At 50.2% G+C, this 27,276-nt stretch overlaps 1 protein-coding gene across 1 annotated transcript; it reads right to left on the bottom strand.

Annotated features, from left to right (window-relative positions):
• Positions 1 to 1,136: 1,136 nt before the first annotated feature.
• SYNM (synemin) lies at positions 1,137 to 27,275 on the bottom strand (the record flags this gene model as incomplete). The annotated part of the gene is made up of 5 exons (XM_040493410.1): positions 1,137 to 2,699; positions 3,607 to 6,059; positions 9,483 to 9,553; positions 19,312 to 19,436; positions 26,853 to 27,275. Coding segments are annotated over 5 exons (3,411 nt in total), but the record flags the coding sequence as incomplete, so codon positions are not given.
• Position 27,276: the final 1 nt, after the last annotated feature.

Raw genomic sequence — 27,276 nt, 5'->3', positions numbered from 1 at the left:
CCGTTAGCACTCATTTACAAGATCACAAGGCAGGAGAGGGACATTAAAGTAAGCCCACTCAGACTCACATAACAGACTCCCCATCCTCAGTCTGTGTCGCCATCAAAACAGTAGGCTGTCACCTTGACCAATAAATCACTTCTACAAATACCATTACCAATTACAGCTAACATAAAATCGCCCATCTTTGACTATATGAGAAACAAGAAGGCTTTGTTTGCCAAGCCATCACCTCTGTACCAGTCTGTGACAATTACTAGTGCATTTGGAAGATAACAAAGGTTTAGACTTGCAGTTCAACTTTTTCTATACCCCGATTCACAGTGTTTGTAAAATGGATCATCCTGAAAGCTTGGCTGCATTTCTCCTCCACTTATTAAGAAAATGCACTCTCCCTAAACTACCTGCTGTAGCCATTTCTAGGAGCTGAGGGCCACTGTGTGACATCCCCCCCTCCCCCCACCGAGGGAAGACCCTCATGCCATAACCACCACCCCCAACATCATAACCCACTAGAGGATGGCATTACCTCCAATCACTATTCCTCAGTGTCCTACTGGCAGCTCTAGGATTCTTTGTTACCGGAAGTACAGTTTAAACAATGTTATGTGCAAGCAACTAGTTTGGATTAAAATAATACTGTGCTGCTGGAGAGGTAATTTCTGTGTGCCACTACCTTTAAAGACGAAGCCTTAAAAGCAATACCCTTATGTAAAATAAAACAAACCCAGTAAAGCACACTCTTTCTAGTACCTTCAACTTCACGGTATGTACCTGCACGTCGGCATGCCGTGGCCCGCGAGGGTGGGGCCTTTGCCTTCCTCCAGGGCCCCTCCTGGGTGCTGGGCAGCAGGAGAGGCACCCAGTCCCTCCCACAAAACATCTTATCCTATGTAACATTAGTATTCTCTTCCCTGGGCAAAACACCCCAGCTGTAATGATTTCTGTTGAAAATGCAAAAACAGGGGCGCCTGGGTGGCTTGGTCGGTTAAGCGTCCGACTTCGGCTCAGGTCATGATCTCACGGTCCGTGAGTTCGAGCCCCGTGTTGGGCTCTGTGCTGACAGCTCGGAGCCTGGAGCCTGTTTCAGATTCTGTGTCTCCCTCTCTCTCTGCCCCTCCCCTGTTCATGCCCTGTCTCTCTCTGTCTCAAAAATAAATAAACGTTAAAAAAAAAAAATGCAAAAACGTCCTCGAAGTTGGTTGTCATTTTGCATCACCCAGACTTCGGTCCCTTTAGCGGTGCGTTGCAAGGCCTTCTCTGGGAGGCACAGTCCACCCTGTGCTTCCAATGTCACGGCACAGGATCATCTGGCAAGCCAGGCTCTAGCTTGAGCATCATCAGCATTCTCTTTACTGTCTTCGGGGTCTGCCTCCCGCCAGTAAAATTAAATGTGTAGACAGGGCTAAGGGTTAAGGTGTGGAGAAGCTTAACACTCTGGCGGGAGCTGGCTACTCCAGAACTTAGGTTGTAACAAACAAGAATACTTAGACTGTATGCTACTTAACAACCCAGTGCTGTGAGAAAGGAAATACAATAACCCATTCCCAACAGTCACTTTCCCTACACACAAGCCCAGGGTGGGCTTCTAAGAATTTACACGAACATAGCAAGCGTGTGGACTTGGAATATCAAATGGGCTGAAGCTGGCCTCTCCATAAACAAAAATACTATATATTTTTTGGAGTTCTGCACATAGAAAGCAATTCATTCAAGTCTCAAAGTGAACTTAACTTTTTCCTAAATTTAGAACCATTTAGGTTTTTTTTTTTTTCCACTTTTATCTTTTATGGAAGCAATCTGCTTCTTTCCTAGGATTTCTTTTTGAGAAGACTTGGAAAAGTGACAAATGTACGCATTTTTCCTTTTAAATGTTAGTTGATTATTTCATATTAGCACATGCAAATAAAATTTACTCTTAAATATATTACTTTAATCTTGTTATCATATAGGCATCTTACTATACCGTTACCGTTTAGGCATTTTCCCTATAGAGAGTTGATTATAACTTCAAACAGATGTGAGGCATTTCCGTGACCAGGAGCAAAATTGGTCGAAACTGTCTCAAGCAGTGGAGAGAAAACTCCAGAAAAAGGAACTTTTAAGACTAAAAAGATAAAAAATATTTGTGTCAAAGTTCCAACTCAAAAGTAAAATTCAAATGCCTTCGAAGGCATGAATTAATTTGACACCTTTACAGATGATAAAGTGACATCGCCCGGAGCGCTCGGTGGAGAAAGTAAGAAAAGTGGGGAGGTCTTCATAAAGACTGAGCCTCCCTCCTTCAAAGAAGTAAAGGCCTCTGTGTGTTACTGTGTTGTTACTGGCTAAGACACCACTGAAAACAAAATATTTGCTTCTCAAAACCAGTGGCCCTCCTTGTCCTCCTCCTGATTGTCTAGATAGAGGAGGGCAACTTTCTTTTCATCCGAAATCACCGACCTTTGGTCTACCATCCTCTGTAGCTGCACCGTCCTGTCAAACTCAGCCTGCGCCTTGCCCTGTTCCCCAGGGACCTGGTGTCCATCCCCGGAAGAGCCCTGAAAGCTCACGCTGGCCACCCAGGCATTCCCACTGCCCCCGTCTCTCCAGGCACCACGGTCAGGGGCACCACGAGCCGCCGCTTCCGTCCCTGCGGGGAAGAAGACCGTGGTGTCTTGCGTCCAGCGGGGGCTCGCCTCCACGTGACTTATGTCCATCTGAAAGGTAAACGGAGAGTCTTTGGGGCCCCGTGCCACGTGCCTGAGCACCCCGCTGCCGTCTGCCAACTCGCCTAGCTCAGGGGAGCCCGCTGAACCGGCAGGTGCAAGCGATTTGGAAACGGGCTCGTGGAAGACAACCCGTTCAGAGGCTGTGGTCTCTGCGGGACCCAGACAAATGTGCCTAAAGGCTCTGCTCATGCCTGGTGTCTCCTCTGCCCCTCGTGCATCTCCCACACTGGCCTCCTGAGGCCACTGGGAACTGGCACTTTGGAAGGTGCTCTTTCCGGTCATCAGGATCCTCCCACCCACAGCGGAACTACGCGCAGCCTGGCTCACGTCTGCGAGCCCTCTCCATGGGCACTGCTTTCTGAGAGGCTGAATTCCCGGGGCAGGGGAACTATGTGCTCAGTGGTCTGATGCTGCTGAGCCCAGACCGTGACCTGCCTGACGGATGTGCCGTCCCCTGACCACTCTTCAGTGCTCACGGAAGCTTCCCTGATACTCAACGCCCTTCTGTCTGAAAGGGGGGCTCTGAACTGGATCTGCTCCCCGAACCCCTCTCTGGGGCCCACCTGAAGGTCCTTTACAGAAGTCTGGGTACTGACTCTTCTGTTTGAAAATAATCGCCAACCTTCCCCGACCCAGAAATGGGGCCCTGAAAAGCAATTTCCCTTTCAGCATGAAATTGTTCAGAGCCAAACACACTGCGCCTCCCCGCTGTGTCCATATCTGTGGACAGGCCAGGCTCTTCTGTGCCCCCTGCCTCCCGAAAGGCAGGGACAGACCTTTGGAAGAAGACTTCCTGGGACACTTGACTTTGATCAGGACTCAGGGTGAAGTGCCTCACAGACCAGGTGGCTCCTGGCGAGCTCAGGGCCGGACTTAGGTCCCCTTCCCCACTTACCTCCACCACTTGTGCAGTGGGTCCTTCTCGTGAGACTTGCTCAGTCCTCCAAATCCCAGTGGGGTCTACTTTAACACGCCTGACAGACCGGCTTACGTCCTCTACCACGTGTGACTGGGCAAAGCCCCTTGGGCTGGTGACTTCTACCGTGGCTGACACCGGACCTGGGGAAGCGACCTGCTCTGTGCCCTGAGAGGCCCGGCTGGCATCGCCCTCCTCACCGCCGGGGCGGTACAGTTCCTGGGTGGCCCAGCGCTTGAAGCGAAAGCCGGCAGCCGGGGGCTCCTCTGCGGTCTCCCCGTCTGGGCTTCCAGGCGCCGGGCTGTGCCGCCTGGCCAAACTGTCTCGTACCACTGACTCCACGGTTTTCTCGATTTCACTGGCTTCGTCTTTGCTCAGCTCCTCCAGGTCTAACTGATCGGCATCCACGGTTCTCGAGAGGTTGACTTCGGCAACCAAGGTCACGGACCTACCCCCGGAGGTGTGGACTTTCTTTACGTCGACCGAAACGTTCTCGGGCCCGCCCTGACCCTCTCTGGTGAGAGCAGACAGCTCTTCCTTCATGCGCTCCGGAAGGCTCTCTTCCAGCTGCCCGATAACCTCCACCAGCTGGTGTCTGGGCTCCTTGAAGGATCCCTTAATGGACATGTGGAACTCAGGTGGTATCTTAATCTCCTTCTCGATGACTGTGGGCTCAGCATGAAATTCACCACTTCTAGCTTGTTCCTTCCAGTGAGTATAACCCACCTCCTCCTCCGCAGAAGGTTCTGAGATGTCCGACGGCTTCACCACCTTCTCCCCCAGCCCATCATCTGTCTTTATTCTTCTCCGAGTCCCTGGCACGATTTCATCTTGCCAAGAGTACCTGATGGTGGACTCTTCTTCAATGTGGATCTGCCCATACACCGAGCCCTCGTCTCTGTCCTGCCCCGCAGGGTGCTCATCTGGGGTCGACACAAAATAACTCTGCTCTCCCTCTGAGTCACCCGCCTCCATTACTTCTTCAACGTGAGTTACATTCTCTTGGGGCCGCTTGGTCTTTTTATGCTGATTGCCTGAGAACATGACGTCTGTTTCTCCATAACCTTCTTCCTCCTCAGCCAGCCCCTTGGAGCCCGGAGACACATCATCAACCTCCTCCACTTCGAAGGGGGTAGAAAACTCATCCGCCTTCTCACCAGCGACATAGCTCACGGGCTCCTCAATGATCTCCACGTTGACCACCCTTGCCCTCCCCTCTCTTCCTTTCAGACCAAGGTTGATTATGTCTCCTATCATCCGCTCAGCCGATTTTCCTTTCAGGTCCACCTCCTTAACATCCTTGCTCAGAAGATAGTCCAGGCCAGCCTCGTCTGAAATATCCACCTCTTCGGTCAGTTTCGACTCCACGACTATCTCAGTCTTTGTTTTCCTGTCGCCGGGAAGCTCCTTCCTGTCCATGTAAGTGACCTTCGTGTCCGGAAAAGAATTAGCAGATGTCTCTGTATCAGGAGACTGGGTAAACTGCTTCAGGATACTGGAGACGATGTTTTCGGCTATGGTTTCAGTCGTGGAGTCACCCTTCGGGGAGCTGGTGGTGTCGCCGCGGTCCAGCCTGAAGCTGGCCTCCCTCTTTTCCATGCCTCTGCCTGCACCGTCACGAGCATCCCCCTGGAGGGGAGTCTGCAAACCTTTCGGGGCCACCCCTGGTGTGCTGTCCTGGGAGACTTCTAGACTGATCGGTACCTCTCTTTCTCGAACGCTCTTCTCCTTCGCCGACTCCTTCCCTCTCTCCTTTTCCCTCATTTGCTGGCTTTCTCTTTTTCTCGCTTCTTTATCTAACTTTGTCAGCTCTTCCCACCTTAGGTTCCTCTCCTCTGAAGCCTTCTCTTTGGAATCAAACACCTTCTCTTCCCACTTTGTTTGGATGGCACCTGGCCTGTTTCTCTCCTGCTCTCTCGTGACGTTAGCCCCCGTCTTCTTTTCCACAAGGACGGTTCTCTCACTTGACCACGTGCTTTTGGAAGCACCTGCCGACACATTGTCCCGATAGGGCTTTTGGGCAAGGGCGGGCTCTCTGGCTACATTAGCAGAGGCGGCCTTTGTACCCGCGGTTCTCGGTCTTTCGGGGAATGTTTTCGCTGGAGCCTCAGTATCCCTTAAAAGACCGGGCACTGGAGAGAAAGTTCTGACGCTGGCTTGGCTGTTGGCAGGTCTTTCCTGAGAGTCGGCAGTTTTGCCGTCAGTTTTCTCCCACCGGGTAACGGTTAGGGAAGAATATCCCGAGCCTAGGAAGGCACTGCCCGCAGCACCTGGGACGGCGGGCCGAGCTCCGGGCTTTGCCGACAGGCGAGAGCGCTGCGCCAGGCTGTGGCTGAAGCCGGCCGGAGGTGCTTTCCGCCTGGGAAACAGATTTCGTTCATTTTCCCTCTGCAGCACCGTGCTGGCGTACCGATAGGATGTTTTTCTGAACTCTGCAGAAAACGACAGTCATCATTACCTCTCTCATCTTAAAAGCATCACTACAGGTCAAATCCCATCCCATCATCATAAATGCAAACTATTATGGCAGAAAGGGCATTTACAAATGAGCTATTTTCCACCCCCAAATCATTGATTTTGGTAGTTTAAAAAAAAAAAAACCCGTTACAGTAAAATGTAGCGCTATGCATGCCACAGCACAACACTTTGCTCTTGTTGCCGATCTTCAAATATCATCCACCTTCACAAACATCAGCAAACGTGAGCTCGCGCAGCTCGGCGTGTGCATTCGAGAGGCTGGGTGCTAGTCTCTGTGGATTAAATTTCACAGTACCATGATAGTTTGGAAACACGCATTGCTGCTTTGTTGACAGCCTGAGTTTATTTTACTTATTTCCGTGCAGAAGAGCGCTTCATAATTACAAAGTACAAGATCACTCCACGCTAACTGGCATTCTCTCTCTCCCATTTAATACGCTCTGATTTGTCACTGGTTTCCATGTTGGGCCAACAAGTATTGACGAGGTTAACTTTTTCTAAAGCTCCCTGGCTTCTTCTATTTTTATACTTCTATTTTCTTTCTTTACAAACTGTCCATTTGAAAGGGAGCCAGAGCAGGAAGCTGACCAGACACCAACACTACGGTCTGTTTTAATGTCCTGATCCTGGGCTTCTTGCTTTGCTCCGGATGGTCCACAGAGGGTGCTTACCCTCGGGGATGTCCAAACTCCAGGTGGGTACCTGCTCTCAGGCATAGCAGCTGGTGGGTTAGAATGTGGTCAAGAGCACAGTCCACCCTGAGAGCGCCCCCTTGTGCCCACCACACCCCATCCGGCTGAGCCTAGCAAAGCCCACTCTCCACCCTTGATCTCCCTGTCACATCAGCCAAAGCCAGGGGCCTCTTTAGGACAGAGCTCAGGGTACAAGAGAAAGACCAGGCCAGGACATTTTCTCCAAGATTCCTCCTTTCAGGTCAATATACTGATCTTAAACAGAGAAGCCCCAGAAGATGAATCCCTGGGAAACTGCAAGAACCATCTGGTCTTTAATTAAGGTTCACCAAGAAATATGGAAGATGACAGACTGGTTTTAGGCTGTCAACCGAGTGTGGGCAAGTGGCCAGAATTATTCTATACAATATTACAAAAGAAACATAAGTGTATTCATAAGTATTGATAAATTCACTATCTAAGAACACATCCGTACATTTATTCAGTGAACAGTTAACTGCATGTATATCACACAGGACACACAACTATCTGGAAACTCAAAGCCTATTAAAAGAGTTCACAATTGGTCCTCTTTATTCTAATGCTACTTTCTTTTAGCCTAATCCATAACTGCTAAAATAGATTTAGTTTACAAATACTGTCTCTGTATCCTTTAACAAGCCAGATGAAACAATCAGTGAATGAAACAAGTTAACAGAGGCCCCCAGTAACCCTCCTGCTGAGTTCTCCCTAGGCTCCAAGAACTCAGCTAGTCAAAGATTAGCAAGCCCTGGCCCTCAACTGGTGGTTCTCCTCAAAGTGTGGCCCCAGCCCTTTTCTCCTCTCTCCCTTCTAAGTGATGTGATGGACTTTCAGACTTAAATAGCCTCACGTAAAAAATCTAAGTGACTGAAGTAAACCTTGAAATCTGGTGAATAACATCTTTGCTTTTTTTCAACCTTACTCTCAAAATCAGTAAGTAAACTTACTGGATATTGTCTAAGACCCAATTCCTACCAGTCACAGACACCTGAAACCAAAATTATTGTTCTGAATCAGTGACCTTTCAAATCTGTGAATTGCCTGCTGTTTTTGAAAAATAAAGATGGAAACTATTGTGTTTTTTTTTTTTAATATGCCATCTATCCAGACTGGCAGTTAACTAAATATTCTCCTGACAGATGTACCAAATATATGCATTCCCAATTTGCCATGATTTTGAATATGGTAATACTCATGCAGACCGAAACTCTGCTGAATAAAGTATATACTAAACATACTGTAAGTAATTTAATCTGCCTTGCTTAGCCAGAAAGCCCTTTAAGATTCTATACGGCTTTTAAGCTTTTTTTTTTTTTTTCCTTTTTAAAGTTATCCTGCAGGTTTCTTAGGGTCTTTCTAGTGAACACTAACCTGTTCATTGGTTCCGTAGCTACAGGAAATATGACCTTTATTCTGTAGCTTTTGGCCTCAATCAAGACAGACCTTAGGGCACCCAGTGACACCTGCTACCCATGTCAATCTGAGCTGCCCGGGCCAATGCAGCTCAGTAATACAAACGGTATAACCGTTCCCACCTCTGCCCCCATGGGCCAGCGAGTTCCAGAGAGCAGACTACTTGCCGTACAAAGTAATACCTCCTGATACTTGTGTTAAAACTGTAAGATCTACCCTATGACCCAGCAACAGCACTGCTAGGAATTTCCCCAAGGGATACAGGAGTGCTGATGCATAGGGGCACTTGTACCCCAATGTTTATAGCAGCACTCTCAACAATAGCCAAATTATGGAAAGAGCCTAAATGTCCATCAACTGATGAATGGATAAGGAAATTGTGGTTTATATACAGAATGGAATACTACGTGGCAATGAGAAAGAATGAAATATGGCTTTTTGTAGCAACGTGGATGGAACTGGAAAGTGTTATGCTAAGTGAAATAAGGCAGAGAAAGACAGATACCATATGTTTTCACTCATATGTAGATCCTAAGAAACTTAACAGAAGACCGGGGGGAGGGGAAGGGGAGGAAAAAAAGTTACAGAGACAGAAGGAAGCAAACAATAAGAGACTCTTAAATACTGAGAACAAACTGAGGGTTGATGGGGGGAGGGGGAGGGGTGGTGACGCATTTTGAGGAGGGCACCTGTTGGGATGAGCACTGGGTGTTGTATGGAAACCAATTTGACGATAAATTTCATATTGAAAAAAAATCAAAAAATAAAAGGGAAAAAAAATAAATAAAAAATAAAAAAAAGAAATATATCCAGAAGTGGTGGGGAGAAAAAAACAACCTGTAAGTCTTTGGTCCGTAAAGGGTGTTCCTTCTGAAGGGTATGACAAACAAGTCCACGTCCACTGTCTCCTCGCCCTTCACCCTTCCCGCCTCTCCATCAGCACCCCCCTCCTCCCCACTCACCACACTGGGTAGGAAACGCCCCCAAAGTATTGGCCAGATGAATAAATGAGCTTACTAAACACTGTCCCATGCATTCACACGTACATTGCTATTTAAACCACAGCCTATCAAATAAAATCTGGCTGGTACTTAAGAGAGGCATGAATGACACTTATCTGAAAAAAAAAAAAAAATCATACCTAATCCCAAATTCTTCCTGACAAGTGATGCCTTACTATTTAACCATGGAATCAACCTGTTCATATAGAAAACACCCTACAATTAAATATTTAGCTTTTCTTATATTTACCTTGTGGCACGTTTTCAATGCGCTCAGTCAAGATCAGTATCTCTGGATTACTTTCTCCTTCTAGTAAGGCTCTGTAAAAATTAAAAAAAATTCATCAGGAAATAAAAGAGTGAGAAGTGCTGCTGTAAGCCATAGTATGTAGTATCTGGTCCATGACCACAGTGTCCCAGTGTCACAGGACTTGTGTCTGAAGATACTGCACCATAGGGATCGAAGCCCACCTCAGTGGGCCTGGCTGGATAGAGCAATGAACATAATGTGGGGTGAGGGCTACAGACATTCTAGAAAGCCCTTCCAAGCCCAGGACAAGGAAGAGGAGGAGAAGAGAGATGTGGGCCTAGGAATGGGGATCAGGGGTCTGGCTTGTCTGGGAAGCGGGGACAGGCCCATGCACGGCAGATCTCCCCAGGGCTAAAGGGCCCCAGAATAATCATAACTCCCACAGGGGTCTTTCTGGAGTCACACGTTGGGGGTCGACTAAGAGCAAAGCAAGGACTGACACTGGTTTGTAAATAAGGCAGCCAGAATGCATTTATGGTTTTTACACTGGGTGTCCTGGGGACATCCTGGAGAGAAAAGGGAAAACAAGAGATGGAAAGCGTGCAGGTAGAAGAGAAAAAGGACAGGCTGCAGACCACCTCTCCACCGTGTCATCCAGAGAAGCATCCTGGTCTCTCCTTTAACGAAACAGCAAAAGGCACTTGATCGGGTGATTCCTTTGGCCACATGCAGAAGTCTAAAACTGCAGTGTCTTCAGTAAGCTGTCATTCACGCACACAACTCAGAGCCCTGGGGGAGAACGGGGTGTCAGGCTCTGGGCCCGAATCACCCGGCGTGCTGGGACAGGTGAGCACCGGGACGTCCGTCACTCAGAGAGACCCCGAGGACGCTGGCCGCTGTGGCCACAACAGTTGTCTTGGTTGCTAGAGCAATGTGTGAAGTCACTAACGTCAGTTCCAAGAAACACACTGTATATGGCAAAGGGCAACCAGAAGCTGGGCCCACTTGGAAATACTGATATTACCACTGGGAGCTGGGCACAAAAACAGAGGAGAGATGCCAGATCCAAGCAGGGACTCAGTGGTTCAGGCAAACCAGCGCCAAGTTCTATTTCCACCGATTCAAATGTGGTGATCCCCGTAAGTGCGAGAACCCCGTGGGCAGGTGGGGGATGGCCAAGGAAGAGCCCCCCCCCCAGAGGAAAAAAGCAAAGACAAGGGCGAACGGGATCCCACTCAAGGTGTATGCGGCAGGGGAGGGGGTCTGCCACCGAAGCAGGGACTGAGGTACTCACTCAGGAAGATGAGGGGCCCAGTCCAGAGCCCCAGCCCGTCCACTCGGGGCAGAAGCCAGGAAACGGGACACCAACCCGTTAATCCCACATCCTCATGACCAAGCGTTTTAGGTTCCAGGAGGAGTCCGGGTCAGCAGAGAACTCAGTGACAAGGCAGGGCAGGGGGCTGGGGGTGTTCGGGATAAAGAAAATCCCCTGGGGGAAAGAAATAGCTTCCCCCATCCCTCAGAGAGAATGCTTTTGTTCCTCTCTCAGGAAATCCAAACGGTCGCCAAACTCTGACTGAATTCAGGACCCTGACGGGGAGGCTATGGTTACCGAGGAACGGGCACCAGTCACCTGAGGGGGTCTGTGGGGTCACCGGCCCTGGCTAAGTCTGGGCACCGAGCGTGGCTCTGACCCTCATGAAGCCCTCCTAGCACCCCCATCCCGCCCCACACAGGGCCAACAATAAGCATCCGGCTCAGAGGTAAGAGCACTGGAGTGCAGGCAGAGTGTCTTGTCCAAAGGCACACAGCTCACCAGTGGGGAGGCTCGATGGAGCCCAGGCGCCCATCATCCCTGCAAGCTGCTTAGACCTTCCTGCCACGCCTAACACATCAGTATTTCACACACATTTTCAAAAGAACAAATCCGGCAGACAGACCCTCCAGAACGTATCAATGAAAGCATATTCAACATCTTCTGGTGACTTCCATCAAAACGCCCCTCCAGGGCTCTCCCACAATGAAGCTTCTTCCGGGGAAGAACTCAGTCGTCCTCTCAATGGCTGGCTCCCGGAAGGCAAAGCAATGTGTCACCTTCTCCGCCCGAGTGTCCAGCACAGAGTCTTACAGGCACAGTTGAGGCACTGTCATTTAATTCACACCTTAATTAACAGACACCTCTCCTGACACACACAGAGTCCTGCCCTGTGCCAATGCAGCTCACAGGACTCAAAGGACAGAGGCACAAACAAACTCTGCTGAGGAGACGCCAGAAATTTCCTCAAAAGCTCTAAAAAGAACATTTTTAGGGAACAGACTCCTACAACTTTAAGAAAAGGGTAGAGCGTTCTCTGGTTATTTCGAGAGCATTGGAGGAAAACGGCCGCCAAGCCGTGGTGACTGTGAGAAATGCCAACCCCCTGAATCACGAGCTATTAGTGAACATTTTATACAGCCCCGCAGGCTGGCAGCCTGTTAGAGCAGGAAAATAAGCAAACATGTGCAGGAAAACCAAGTCCCTGGCCTCATTAAGGAGTCCGAGACAAATCCATAGTGCGTAAGTGAGCTATAATGTGGCCTCTGGCCAGGCTCCAGGCCCTAATAGACCCCACTGGTCAACAGAGCCAGGCCCACGGTGGGGGCTCCCTGGCCGGGATAGATTATCCTAATGCAATTACAGGGCACGTCCGCTATGATTCCTCACTGGGGGCACAGGGCACGCCTCTGTCCGCAATAAGTGCGGACAAGAGTGAGGGAAGAGGGACAGCTGGAAGATGTTTCCAGAAGTGATGCCAGTGGAGCCTACTGGGATGGTTCACAAAGTGCTTCTTGGCTAAGTGCGGGGGGGGGCGCCGCGGCGGGGCGGGGCGGCAACGGGGACAGAGCCGGGGAAGGAGCCTCAGAACTGCCTCCCTGGCCTCTAAGATCCAGAGAGGGTAGGGGGGGCTGCCTGCCACCCTGACTGGACTCAGGGCTGGGTGCAGGAGAGGGAGGCGGAGACAGAGGACAATGTGACCATCTGCACTGGCAAGGCTCCGCCCCACACTACAGGTGTTTCGTGGAAGGTCACACTAGGGCCATGCTGCTTCTGGTCATTCCCTCTGTGCTCAGTACTAAATCACGTATCAAAGGTCCATCCATCTGTTCTAGAGACTAGAAAAAAAAAATCAAATGATCGACAGAGGGGCCAAGATTACTAATAAAACAGAGAAAGGAAGGAAGCATAGGGAGTGGTTGATGGAGAAACTTCCAGAGTCGGGCTGTGTGGATTCAAATCCTGGGCCTGCCACTTCCTCATTCTGTGACCTTGGGCAAGCTACTCAAACCCTCTGTGACTCACTTTCCCCATTTCAGAAACAGGCAGCATTCACCAGTGTGTGGTGCCGGTAAACTGGAAAATTCTCACAACAACGGCGGTCACAGAACAGGTGCTCAGTAAATGTTCACAATCGTCATCATCTTCTACTGACCTGAGAAGAGAGCTAATTTTCAGTTAACTGAAGCAGCCCAAGAGGGGAAGAGTTTCTGGATAACCTACGATCCTGGTTAATGAAGGGTAACCCGTTTCTTCAGTGACGTGGGGGAAGGCTAGCAACCAAACATAAGGGTCCATCCTTTCTGTCTCCTCTCCCCGAAACTACAAGACATCATGAACTTCAAAGATCTCACCTAATAACTGGCTAGGTCTCAGCCACGTGGTTGAGTTTTATGACACGTGGTTATAAGTTTTCAAAAGAGTAGGATTTAATTTAGAAAAACTAAATGTATTCCTCCAAGAGCTTCAGAAATTCCAAAGGACTGTTTTTCTTTGAACTGGAGCACGCAAAGGGATAGGTAATCCTAAAAAAATAATACAGCAACCAAAAATATCATTACGACGATGAACTTGCCAATGGCAGGAATTATCTGTATTGCTTTATTAGCGGTCCAAACCCAGAGACTGAATATTTATTTCCCCCATTTGAAACACGCTGTCTCTGCTGCCATTACAAAGAGGAAACAGGAAGCTCGCACGTCCCCGCTGCACAGACATACAAAGAACATGTTTTGACTTTGACGTTGTTGTTTCCAACCTAACCTTTTAAAAAGGACTTTGCCTGACAGATCGCAGGCAGCAAATCTTTGCATTACATGTTCATATGTAAAGCAAGACTCCCTTCAGTATTTTTCTTTTGAAAAATCGTCTGGCCCTGCTTTCCATTTCTCCAAGCGACATTTAGAACAACTGTTATATATTTCACCCCCAAAACCTAAAACACAAAGCATCATTTTATATTTTGAGGGAGAAAGCATCACCTGACCCCGCAGATTAGAAAGCCAGGACGGGACTCTTGTGCACACGATTTTCATAACCTGCAGTTTTGTGGTTTCTGGACTCCGTTTACTCCTGGGTGTTTTTGCATTTTTTTTTTTTTTTCACCCCTAAGTGTTTTTTTTTTTTTTTTTTTTTTTTTTTTTTCTAATTGTTTCTTGCTGATTGGGGTTTTTTTTCTTTTTGTGGGGGGGGGGGGCGGGGGGCAGGGCAAGGAGACTATTTTCTAGCTGCGTTTATGCAAGCTCTCAATCTGCAGTTTTGGGACCAGGTCTCGTGTCAGCAGTGCGGGGGGGTCTGGGGTGCCGTGGGCTCTGGACAGCATCACTGGCCCCTGGTTTTCACGGAGCCTGAACAAACAGCTGCTTCACAGACAAGGCTCGCTGCCAAGGTCTCGTCTGCAAGAGCACGTAATGAGCGGCGCCCTTCTCCCACGCTCCTGGGCTCCCCCCAGCCAGGCTCCGGTGCCTTGGTCAGCCTACGCAGAGGCTCCCTCGGCCACCCATGTCAGGTCCTCTCTACCTGAACCGCCAGTGACCGGAGACCTCCTGAGGCCTCCCAGCACCCACATCACTACCCATCCCCCCACCCCCCGCAACCTCGGCACGCAGTCGTCCTGCCCTTTAGCTGCCAGCGGCCACCTCCCTGCCCCGCTTGTGCAGATTCCACCTCAGTGGCCTCCAGTCGAGGCCCCTCCATCTGCCCTCTTCCCAGGCCTCTGCTCACTCACCTTGCATTCTCCTTCCTCCACCTGTTTTCTGATCAGACTCCTCCACCTGGAGCTCCTTCCGGAGTCCTTCCTGTCAGCCCACTTCCTACTGCCGACTTTCCCAGCCCTTCAAGGCCAACTCAAATCTCACATCTCTTGAAAATCTCTCCTGCCAACCTCGGCTGGCAGCTCTCTGTCCCTCCTGTGAACCGTCTTTATCTGACCCTGTTAGCTGGCAGTAAACGGTCTACAGTGTTTTCTTGGCATGTGTGCTTTTTTATCACCTTGTTTGGCTTTTCACCTAAGGGGACTGGTCCCTCCCCACATGCCACCCCCCACTTCCTGCCTCCCCTCTCTCCTTACATGTCTGATCGAATCTCCACCATCCTTCAAGATCCAGATCAGTCTCACCTCCCTCCTGAAGCCCTCCCTGATTCTCAGAACTCCCTTCTGATCTCCAGATGCCTTGTAGTTGTGTGGCTTGTAGGGCGTTTCTTGTTTCCTACACAGTGCAGGAGGCGACCTACATCCACGCAGCCTCATCCACCGCACGTGACCCTCAGCACCAAGCCACTGGCTATATGTCTGTGGCCCGTCTGAGCAGGCACAGCGCCCTGCCTGCCAGTGTCTCTGGAGCAGCCGGAAGGCAGACCCCACTCACAAAACATGGCCTCACAGGGGTGGCTCTTGCCCATCCATCACACACACAGCCCTCCATGCCAGGCCCCCAAAACCAAGCTGCCCAAATTCCCGGCACTGCCACAGATGCCACGCTAGCTCCATCCTCAGATCCTCGCCCAGGCTGGCCCTTCTGCCCGGAAGCCCTTCCCACACGATCTTCCTGGAAGCCCGTGGCTGCGTGCCTCATCCACGATGCCCCCATAGCACCTGGCAACCAGTAAGCCTGCCCTTCATTTGCCTCATCTCTAGGCTACTGTGAGACAGGCTTAATGCTTTCAGGATGTCCCCAGGCTGCTCTGCAAGCAGTGATGTGCACACAAATCACCTGGGATCTCGTCATGAGGCCGACTTGGAGCAGGAGGTCTGGAATGGGCGGGAGATTCTGCATTTCCCACAGGCTTGAGATGATGCCAACCCTGTTGGTCTGCACCCATGCTTCTCTACCCCAGCTGCACCTGACAGTCCTCCTCGGAGCTGTAAAACCACCAGACCTGGGCCCATCCTGGGCCAGGTTAACTGGAATATCTAGGACTGGGCCCAGGGGCCAAAGCTTCGTCAGGTTCTCCAGATGACCCCCAAGTACAGATGGAGCTGAGAACCACACCCTGTCCCATTTGAGCATCTCCCCTCCAGCCGCTCAGCTGCCAGTGTAACAAACACACTCACAATCACGGATCTGGCAGACAAGCACCTCCAGCCCCAGACAACTTCACCGGTGACAGGTAGAGGAGAGTGAGCACGGGTCCCCGTGCCAGCCCGCCTTCTCCGGTGCTTGCCCTGGTCTTAGCATCGGCCAGCCCCACAGGAGGAGAGGGCTCATTCTCACAGTCACCCACCAGGTGAGACACCACTACCTTCCCTGGCCACCAACTGGCCCACTAGGCTTGCTGAAATCCTCCAGCCTTAGACTCCGGGGTTTGCTTTGTTCTAATTTTATTATCTTATTAAATCTGTATCTTTATTTATAAACTCTAAGTCTACATTTAATTATAAATTACACAATTTTGTTATTAGTATTTCTTTTTCGCAGTGAAGGGCCAGATATCTGGGTTCAGAAGTGTTGGTGACACTTGAGAGCCGGCCTCCGCACAGCTGACAAATTCCAGCTGTACTGGGATGTGCTGCTGACTTTAAGGAGCCACAACCCCTTCTCTTCCATATGAGATGCTTAGTCAGAATGGTGGCTATCAACTCTGGGCACTGCACGGAACACCTGGGGCAAATGTAGATGATCTCGGTCAGGAGAGGAAAGCAAAGCCAGCCACACTGTCAGCCACCCTCGGCCCCTCCACACAGGGCTGGTAAGAAGTCACACTGCAGGGGGCCCTAGGCCCTGGTCCCCAAGAGGCTGGCAGTCTCTGCTGCACTCAGTGGGGCAGGGTGTGGAAGGAGGGTCAACTTCCTCAAAGACAGTGGGTCAAGACTTACAAAGATCAAACGGGCACTTGTGAAAGGGTCAGAAGAACAAAAGGGCACTGATGCAAATGTGAAGTCTGATACCTGGCCTAGAATTTGGGCAGCTAGGTAAAATCCTACAAGAGTCACATATGACAAGGGTTTTTCTGCAGGACACCCAGCAGCTATAATAATGCTAGAATTTTGGCTCATACAAAGAAAGGGATTATATTCAACTGCCTGTGGGCACCTCCCAGACTAAATCCTGAGCCCTGGGAAGCAGGGAGGCCTGCAAGCAGTTCTCACCAGTGGTGTATCTGCAACCAGGCAAGGCCAGGCCCAGGCTCATCATTTTCCCCGTGCAAACTTGGACTTCAAAGAGACACACGGTGAAATCAATCACCTGCTTTCCGGATGTCCGGTTGCCACCTTAATTCCTAGGGGGTAACCAAGTCAACCCTTAATTGGGTTAGAGAAATGCCAGCAACAGACAGAAGCAGTACACTGGGCCCCTGCCAACCGTCACACTGCTGGGACAACCCAGCACAACCTGCTCCAGGTCAGTGCAAGTTCAGGGCACCTCCCCGCTATCTCAATCCGTGGGACTCAAGGGAGGGTGACCCCTTGTTCCAAGCCCCGGAGCACTTTGTCCCCCTGACCAGGGACAAACACGTGGCCCAAGAGAGCCAGAGAGCTGGGCCCAGGAGTCCTGGTGGGATGGATGTGAAAGAGTCCCTTCCTCCGACCTCCAGGTCAAAGCCTGGCACTGCCTGGGGCCCATCCTGCCGCAGCATGGGCAGAGCCAAGAAGGAAGAGACCAGAGCAAGTGGCAGGGACAGTCACCATCAAACCTCACCAGGGCACTCAGACCTACTGTGCCTGAAACCAGGCACTTCTTCAGTTAAGCGAGTAATAAACCCTGCTCTTGGCTTGAGCCAGTCTGAGAAGGCCTTCTGTCACTTGTAAGTGAAGAAAATGCTGATTAATGCTTCCTTCCCCCTGAATAAAGCCCGTTTTGAAGTTTTCCTTATTAGTAAACCCAGATTCTCTCACGCAGCATTTGTTGGAACACCCTACCAATTTAATTTTGCAATCGTTCATCCCAGGGGGTCTCCAAGGACAATGTGGGAGATGGAGTTTGAGAAGGGACAGGCTGGCAGTCGCCTCCTCCACCCTCTGTCCGCATCCAGACTACCACGGCCTCTGCAGCGCTCAGCCACAGCACGGCTTTCAGAGGGAGGGGCGCAGCAAAGCCCCCACTGGCTTGCCCACCCTTCCATTCAGCTGCTGGGCCCTAGGTGGACCTCACCCCCTAGTGGCTGCCTTGGGCCCAGGCCAGGGGCTGCCCCACTGCCTGCTCCCTCTTCACTGATGGTACTAAGGGCCTCGATGAGAGGGTGGCTGAGGCGAGTCCTTCCAGACAGTACAGACAGTGAGGCTGGCCCGAGGCTGCATTAGGCTACTAATGTATATCAAAGCTACCCAGGCCATTTGGATATTCTGAGAGCAAAATCATGATCAGAAGACTGTGGACTGTGCAGCCCACAGGGAGTGAACTAGGCCTGCCTCTGCCCTGGCTCTGTCTCTAATCAAGGGAGTGGACCCTGGTCCCCTCCTTTTTCTCTCCAGGTTGAACTCCCCCAATCTGCTAGCAGTGATGTTGTCAGAAGATGGCACTTATGACCATGTCTTCTACTCAGTTGCCAAGGCAGATTTTCCAGGGCTCGTTCACACCCGCAATCAATTTATGCTCCGACATATCCTGGAAGTGAAGCGCGGGGGGGGAGGGGGGGTTGGCTACCAGGCTCCTCTCTCCCGCACCTGGGAAAGGGGTGAGGAATATCTACCCAGAGAGGGAGACTGTGGAACAGTGAACAGCCACAAAGGGCTTGCTCGATAATGTTGGTTGCTATTATCATCCTCACAAGCGGGGATCCGGGGCCTCCTAAAGTGCTTCCACTGTAAGTGTCTGAGATCTGGGCCCCTCTGTACCCAGTCCTCATTGAGCATGAAAGCTGCAGGAAATATGGGGCACCACCCCAACCAAAGACTGCTTACCATGGGGAGCGGGAGGGGAAAGGAACGCCAAGGGAAGCATTGCTCTGCTGGCCCACAGGCAGTTCCAGGGGCCCCAGGCTATGTTCTCTGCCCACCAGCATCCAGCCCCTTTGAGGGCTTTGAGACCTTTTAATCTGGGTTGCTCACCCCCGATTCAAGTCAACATCTCCATAAACAAAGCCAAGTGCCTAAGGTAGCATGCTCATCTGCTGGCAGAAATGTAGTTCCTCAAGGCCAAAGCTGTGGGGAGTAGAAACAGAGCCCTGAGATTTGAACAGTGCAACAGGCACGTGGACTTGGGAGTTTCTGGGTCTGAGTCCTGACCCCCCACATTCTAGCTCCATAACTTCCCTGAGTGAAGTTTGTCCCTCTGTAAATGCAGGAGCTAATTTCTAGGATCTAAGGAGCTGACACATGTAAAACTCTTCCCTGGGGCCCAGGACACGTAGACGTCAGGCAAGGGTATGAATTCTGCCATTCCCATCACTGGGGGGGTGGGGGGGGGTTGGCTTGGTGATCTAAGTGAGGCCCCGCTCTTCCTCCTCTCTAGCCCTGGACTCCAGGGCTGGCCACGCCAGGGTTTGCCCTCTGATTATCACGGAGCCTCATGGACTCTGGAGGCTACGGGGGATCTCTAGCTTCGCCAAGGCAACCTCTTTGCACAGCATCCTTACCGATATGTTGCCACCTCCCGGCTGAGGCCAGTCTTCACCTGCACAAGCTCCTGATAGTCTCGCAACCTGTCCGCCATGGCCAAGGTGAGGGCCGCCTTCTCATCCTCCAGGCAGGTAATCACTCTCTAAAGAGAACAAAGGGCTTTTAGATTACAGGACTAGAGCTTTGCTTGGTCAAACTGAAGATACCAACAGTTCAAGACACACACACACACACACACACACACACACACACACACAACCACCTCTAGGCTTCTTAAAGATGAAGTCATTGTCAGGGCATTTTTATATTTTGACTTTTAAATACAGGATTTCTTCCACATTAAAGCTTTTTTTAATTTTTTTTAAGGTTTATTTTTGAGAGAGGGAGAGTGCGCGCGAGTGAGCAGGGGAGGGGCAGAGAGAGGGGGAGACACAGAATCTGAAGAGGCTCCAGGTTCTGAGCTGTCAGCACAGAGCCCGACGCAGGACTTGAACTCACGAGGTGTGAGATCATGACCTGAGCTGAAGTTAGATGCTTCACCGACTGAGCCACCCCGGCACCCCCACATGAAAGTTGTTTTGTATTGCACATGGACGATTTTGATAGGACACTGGCTCCTCTGCTCCTACTTTCTAATAATAATGAATGCTTAGGAGTCTCTTAAAGAATCTCTGCTTAGGAAACTCAGCATATCAAACCGGTCTACGAAGATGCTATTGAAAGTAAGCCCAGACCAGAGAGCAGAGGGTTTACAATATCAAAAACAGAAGTCACTCGGATGTGAAACAGAATTTTCTCCGTACTCATGATTTCCCCAACAATAAGCAGGTACGCTGACAGAGCTCTGTGTTTCACCTAGAAAAGCTACTTTACAATCATCTGGGGAGAAAGCTACATTGAGCAGGAGGGGAGGGGAAAGGAACGCCAAGGGAAGCATTGCTCTGCTGGCCCACAGGCAGTTCCAGGGGCCCCAGGCTATGTTCTCTGCCCACCCAGCATCCAGCCCCTTTGAGGGCTTTGAGACCTTTTAATCTGGGTTGCTCACCCCCGATTCAAGTCAACATCTCCACAAACAAAGCCAAGTGCCTAAAGTAGCATGCTCATCTGCTGGCAGAAATGTAGAAATATCTTCTAGGCATAAATGTCAATTCAGAACGGGATATAAATCTTCTGACTGTACTTGTAGCCCAGAGTCGTAAGTTCTCTCTCTGCACATGCTCACATCATCCTCACAGCCCTTATGCTGGTTCCACTCACACCTGGTAATTACATCTATCCTTCTCTCCTCCTGGCTGGGAGACACTGACGGGCTTGGTCTGCCACGTTGGGCATCCCCCTCCTCTAGAAAAATGCCCACTCCCTCTACGTCGCACAGTACACAACTGGTGAGTTGGACTGGAAATGATCAAGATAATAGATAGTAACTCCTCAAGATGTGGTTTTAGTTGTTTTTTTTTTTTTAATGTTTATTTATTTTTGAGAGACAGAGCACAAGAAGGGAGGGGCAGAGAGAAAGAGGGAGACACAGAATCCGAAGCAAGCTCCAGGCTCTGAGCTATCAGCACAGAGCCCAATGAGGGGCTTGAACTCACAAACCGTGAGATCACGACCTGAGCTGAAGTCAGATGCTTAACCAACTGGGCTCCCCCCCCCCGCACCGGGCACCCCAAGTTGTGCTATTTTAAATCGGCAATACCTTTTAGTTAATAAATACAATGGCTCCATCAGTGCCATTTTACAGCTTTGCATTACTCTGAATTGTAGTTTTTACATAATATTTTATAGTTGTTCTGAGGAATAATTAACTGAGCACATATTTAAACACTGGAATGAGTCCATATACTTTAACTTCCGGTTTGTAATGGAAAACAGCATTATTTCTGAATACAGTTCACTAAACTGGCTACATTTTTAGATATTTATCTTTGTGGAATTCAAAAACTGTAACGCCAGAAGGAGAGGGGATCTATTTCCATTCCCCATGTAATCCCTCCAGCAAAGGCACCTGGTGATATGCTAAAGGTCCACAATTAATATGTAAATAAAACCAAAGAATGAACTAAGATCTCACACTGGATCTACCATTTTAAACAATGCACAATCTTCAGGAAAATAATTCTGCCTCCCAAAGAGTTCTAGCTCAGCGAATGATTGTTAGATTCTCCTGGCATATAAAGGGTGCTTAAAAACAAAAAACTGAAACTATTTAGCTTTTAAAGCAAAGAAGTGAATTTAAGAACTAGCAAGTATCCCAGAGTAGATCTCTGTTAATCTCCTGGAAAACTGGCATGTAAGTAGATAAAGACCTTCACCTAAGCAGACCATTGGCCAGTCTGGATTTAAGTGACAAGGTTGCCAGAATTTAGCCAGGATATTCCTCCATCTATAGTTAAGTCTTGGTGTTAAAATCCTCTGTTCTCCCATGTTAGAGGGAGTATAATCCCAGGTATAAGTTAGAGTTAAAACATGCTATAAACATACAGCCATTACTCCTTCCTACTACATGAAATTCAACCTAAATCTCAAAACTTGAGAATCTGTAGTAATGTATTCTTTATAGAGAACTTCAATTATTGTGAACTCGCTTAGAAAAAAAATATCACGTGCACTCGATTCTCCAACCACAAACGTCCTGAGGAGGTCAGGACCCCCCAGCCAGGCCAAAGAGGTATGCCCAAAGATTCTCTCTCTCCCCAGAGGGCACTCTAGAATGGCTCTGCACCCCCACAAAATACGAGGAAGAAAATCAAACTGGGTGTAAGTTAAAAAATATAGTTCCCACCGTATTTCCATGTGATTCAACCCTTCCTAAACTGTCAAAGGAAAATTACTTGACTTTTGAAAGCAGGAACGTTAAGACTTATTATTGGCTCCTAACAGTCTCCACAGAAATTGTAACTGATCCTATTGGTTGAAGAAAGCTTCAGACCTGGTTTCTACCTTGTCAGAGGTTTTCAAACCGTGGGCCAGGCCCGGCCAGGCCAGGCCAGACGCACTGGAGTATGAGATACAGCACGCTGATCCTAAGTAACCAAGCGAAAGCATATCCGCCTAATCTTATAAAAGCTGGGGAGAGAGGTCACCTTTTTTAGTTACTATTTAGGGAACTTTTGGATGGCATCACAACAGATGATGAAATGTAGCTCTGCATCAGGGAAAGCGTGCTGCTGACAGTGTCCAGAGAAATCGTTCTCTTACCCACAGCAAAGCCGCTCTTTGCTGAGCAAGTCACACAAACAAAATAGGAAGAGCTTGCAAATGTCACAGTCACTCAGGATCTTGAGTGTTAGAGCTGGAGGGATTTAAATACCACGATAACCTGTTTTAGACCCCAAACCTGCATGTATTCATAATAACAAGCGTTAATTGAATCCTAAGTGTTTATCGCTCAAGTCCAGACAATACCCTCAACTCCAGGCGCATAATTTTATGCTACAACACCAGGTGGGTATCTAAGAGGCATCCAGAGTGAACTCTGATCTCCCACCCAGATCCGCCAAATCACCTGCCCCAACCCCCTCTAGCAAAGAGGGCTCCCTTTTTTCGGTTATTCGGGCCACGAGCACTGGCATCAACTGGGATTTCTGACCCTCTCTTCCACTGCCATCCAATCCATCCGCAAACCCTGTCTGCTTCAACTCTGGAGGGCAGCTCCCTCTCAGCACCCCACCCCTGCCTCTGGTCCAAGCATCCAGTGCCTCCGGCCTTGATTATTACTGCAGTCTCCTAAAAAGTTTGCTCTGCTCCCACTCTTGCCCCACACGGTCTACGTTCTATACAGCAGCCAGAGCAGCTCCACTCAGACACAGTCAGACCACCACTCCCCTCTGCTCAGAGCCATCCAGTGGCTCCTCATGCAGCTCAGGGCAAAAGCCCAAGTCCTACACAGGCCACGCTCCCCTTGCTTCCTCTGCCCCAGCCAGGCCCGCCTCCTGAGCAGCTTCCACCTCAAGACCTGTGAAGTCAAGGGACTTTCTCTGTTTTGTTCACTGCTATATATTCCTGGTACTTAAGAACCAAGCTTGCTTGGCACATTATGTGCTCAATAGCCCTCGGATGAATGAGTGCGTTGGATTTTATGATCCCTTTTTTACAAATGGGGAAACGGAGACACAGTTAGTGGTACAGCCAGAATTCAGGCCCAGGCAGGGTGGCTAACCCATTCCTATTCTAATCAAAAGAAAGGTCTCATTCAGTCACGTTTTGGGGACTTGGAAGCCTTTTATAGTTAGCCCCAAAGGCGAAGAGCTCAGTTTTGCAAGCAAAAAATCTCAGTCTTTATAGGGTAAGGCTGGCATAAACCACAAATGTCTTAAGTTTTTGTCCAAAGCTCCTTCCTGCAAACTGGGAGACAGGGTGTATTACTCAGGCTTTAAGTGAGTATAAAATGCTGGGGACTTGGATGTCCAGTTCAGCAAACTTCTCTCTGGCAACTCTGACGGAGAGGCCTAACAGAGAGAAGGCCTAATACGTAGGCCTTAGGGGAAAAACCACTTTTCCCAGAAAGAGAGTCCTGGCTAGCATCTCGTTCTCCTGGGCTGCACAGGAGGCCCAGAGCCAGGAAGACTCTCTGGGCGCTGAGCAGGAGCTCCTGCCTCCAGGAGGGGGAGGGGAGGGGCCCCATTAAACCACATGGAACACAAAAGCCAAGTGAAACATATTTGACAGGAAAAGTATCCTAACAACAGCCAGCTGGAAGGGTCAGAAAGGATTTTAGGAGTTTCAGATTAACTGGGCACCACTGGGCTAGCCCTGAGTTAGAGAATACCGGTTAAATGTTTATCTTGGATGGGAACAAAGATGCGGCTTAGTGGTTAGTTGCTCAGATACTGGCACCTGAATAGAACCCTGGCTTAGCCACTTACAAACTAGGTGGACCTAATTCATCATCTGTGCCTCAGTTCATCATCTGTAAAATGGGGCTGATTTTAGTATCCACCTCATAAGATCAGGGTGAGGACCAAGAGTGAATTTGTGGGAAAAGCCCTGTCCCTGTGGTACCTGACGCAAAAGAAGGGCTTGATAAAGGCTAACTCTTAGTGATGAAACATGTACTACACTATATTAGCTAAATCGGGTTTTAATTGCATTTTCAGGGTCCCCAGAGCATCCATAGAATCTGAAGATATCAAGGGCTTGGGCTTAAATCACTGATACTTACTCTTTAACAAATGCCTGTATCTTTAAAAAAAAAATACTCTAATGGTTGGTGTTGAATCTTTGGAAATGCAGTTTGAAATCTGGCTGCTTTAAGCTAACAGGGGAAAGATTCGGAATAGGGATAGGGAAGGAATGAAATCTTCACACATTGGAAGTGAAAACAATCCAAGCCCCATTGACATTCCTTGCTCTCTACTTTTAGGGCAAAGAAGTAAACTCCAACAAGAGAGGTATCACCCGGACAGATTGAGTGTGGGGTCCTAGCCCCCGCCAGGTGTGACCCCAGGGAAGGCACATCCTCGCTGGGCCCCAGTCTCTGCATGGAAGAGCGGGACAGTGATTCCAACTGTGCATCCCAAGTCCCCACTTCTGCACAGTCGGAAGAGCTCTGTTTTTATCTGCTCCTATCTGAGGCGGCACTAAGATTTATTTACGGGCAAAAGGGTCCTGGGCTAAAAAAGAACCCTGTTACCAGAGCTTCAATGTCCAGAATGGGCCAAGTGAGCTACGACTACAGTAAATGGTGAGGATTTGGCCCACACGATACACCTCAAAGAAGCAGTTTCTAAAAGTGCCAGTGCAGCCCAGGCCCTTGAGGTGGGAGCAGAGATTCCCTGAAAAGGGGCTCAGTGGACAGGAAGTTTGGCTGGCACTTCCTTTTGGTTAAAAGCTCCATGAAAGCCTACTAAGATACTTTTAACTTACACGCAACGCAGTGCATGGGGCCCCGTGGAACTAGCATCTCTGGCTGTCATCACTGGAGAGGGAAGCACTCTGGAGTCTAGAGAAAGCTCTGGAAATCAGCACACACTTCAGCCAGTCCCTATCTTTGCTCCACCTACAACCTAAGGAGAATGTTTTTGACAATTATGAGGCAGAGGCTCAACCAGACCCACATCCTAAAAGATTAAGTTCCGGGCGATTTAGGGGCATCTGGGTGGCTCAGTCAGTTAAGCAGCCGACTTCGGCTCAGGATCAGGTCATGATCTCATGGTTTGTGAGTTCAAGCTCCAGCTCAGACTCTCTGCTGTCAACGTGGAGCCTGTTTTGGATCCTCTGTCTCCTTCTCCTTCTGACCCTCCCCAGCCAGCTCTCTCTCAAAAATAAATAAACATTTTTAAAAATACTATAAATTCCAAACAATTTAGTACTGTATTGCTTTACAGGATTTCCCATCTAGGCTCCAGCTCTTTGAATACTGAAACCCACCGCAGTGCTGAGGACCTAGGAGCGAGCAGCCAATAGATATTTGCTGACTGTGGACACCTGTCACATCACCATGGTCCTCTATGCCACAACCATCATGTTTCATTTACTTTTAACTTTAAAAAAAGGGGGGCACAAAATCACTCTACCCAAATCTTCAACCCCAAATTATCCCCTTAAAATATTTCTGAATTTCTGAGGATGTTATTGTCAACTGCCGTCCTGAGAACTAAGGATAATACGATTTGGGAGTATCTTCAATTCTGGCCTAGACGAGGCAGGACCAGGGCCAACCCCAGTGCTGGACTGGATGGACACACAATAATCAGTCACAGGTGTCACCCGATCAGTGTCAGAGGTTTGGGCTTTGCCTCTCCGAAATAGTAACTGTTTATATTACCCTGCACTTGTAATAACATCCTGCCACAGGGACCAGCACGTTTCCACAACCCTTACACTACCCAGCGATCTGATGGCCCGCTTGTGCTGTGGGAAAAACATCTCTGATTTAAGCTCCTTTCTGCATGGAGGTTCCTGCCCCTCCCGAGAACAAACAGGGCGAGTGGCCCAGAGAGCCAAACCAGCTGCCTACTCCAGGGAAATCACTCTGGCAAAACAGAAGCCGTTTTAGGAACAATTTAAGTTTTCCCCCAAGGGTGCCCTACGGCTAAGGGGCTGTCATTTTGAATGGCGCCCGGTAAGGGCTTGACTGTGACTAAGAAACCTCCCGGCGCTGAGACCTATCCGAGAAGGAATGAGCTGTCACCTCTGCGACCACTTGTGGAAGTCAGAGGGAGGGGTTTCTTGGCTCACTTTTGTGTAAATCAGGTGCACGAAGCACAGGAAATCGAAAGAGAACCTGGAGCTGACTGGGTCTTTTGTCGGGATGCCCCCTCTCATGTCAAGAGCTAGAGAAACTGACAACCTATCTAGACGGCACGGACGGCCCCGCCACATTAGCGCTAGCCGGCTGTCCCACACACCGCGCTCCTCTCCTGCGGCTGGTGAGACGCCGGGACCCCTGAGGTCCCCCTTCCGCGCCCAGCTCCCGGGGCCGTTCGGGCACCTCCGGACCGGCCCCACCCGTCGGCGACGCCACGCCCAGGGCGCGAGCAGCGGGTCCGGGGAGCCCCGCCGCTCCCCTCCCTCACCACCCACAGAGTCCGGGGTGGGGCGGTCCCGGCGCACGGACCTGCCGCTCCTCCGCCTGCAGCTCGTACGCCTCCCGCAGCCGCAGCAGCTCTTGCTCCAGCAGCGCGCGCAGCTGCTCCAACTCGAGCGCCTCGTGCCGCAGCGCCTCCGCCTCCTGCGCGCACTGCCGCGTCTCCTCCTCGGCCTCGCGCCGGCTCTCCTGGCCGCGCCGCAGCGCCTCTTCCAGCTCGCGCACCTCGTCCTCGTACAGCTGCACGGTCTCCCGCCACGACTCGGCCACCAGCAGCGCGTAGCTGTCGTGCACCTCCCGCAGGCGCGGCGGGGACGCGGCGGGGCCGGCGGCGCGGGCTCGGTAGCTCATGGTCAGGCGGGCGGCGCGCTCGCGCAGCTCCCGCACGTCGCGCTCGTGGGCCGCTTCCAGGCCCCGGCGCTCGGCCTGCAGCCGGCCCAGCAGCGCCTCGAGG

Source organism: Herpailurus yagouaroundi, unplaced genomic scaffold (assembly GCF_014898765.1).
Source record: "Herpailurus yagouaroundi ecotype Mexico unplaced genomic scaffold, PumYag 185, whole genome shotgun sequence".
Classification (NCBI taxonomy): Eukaryota; Metazoa; Chordata; class Mammalia; order Carnivora; family Felidae; genus Herpailurus; species Herpailurus yagouaroundi.
The sequence above is the reverse complement of the archived record's forward strand: the minus strand, read 5'-3'. Positions and strand labels throughout refer to the sequence as shown.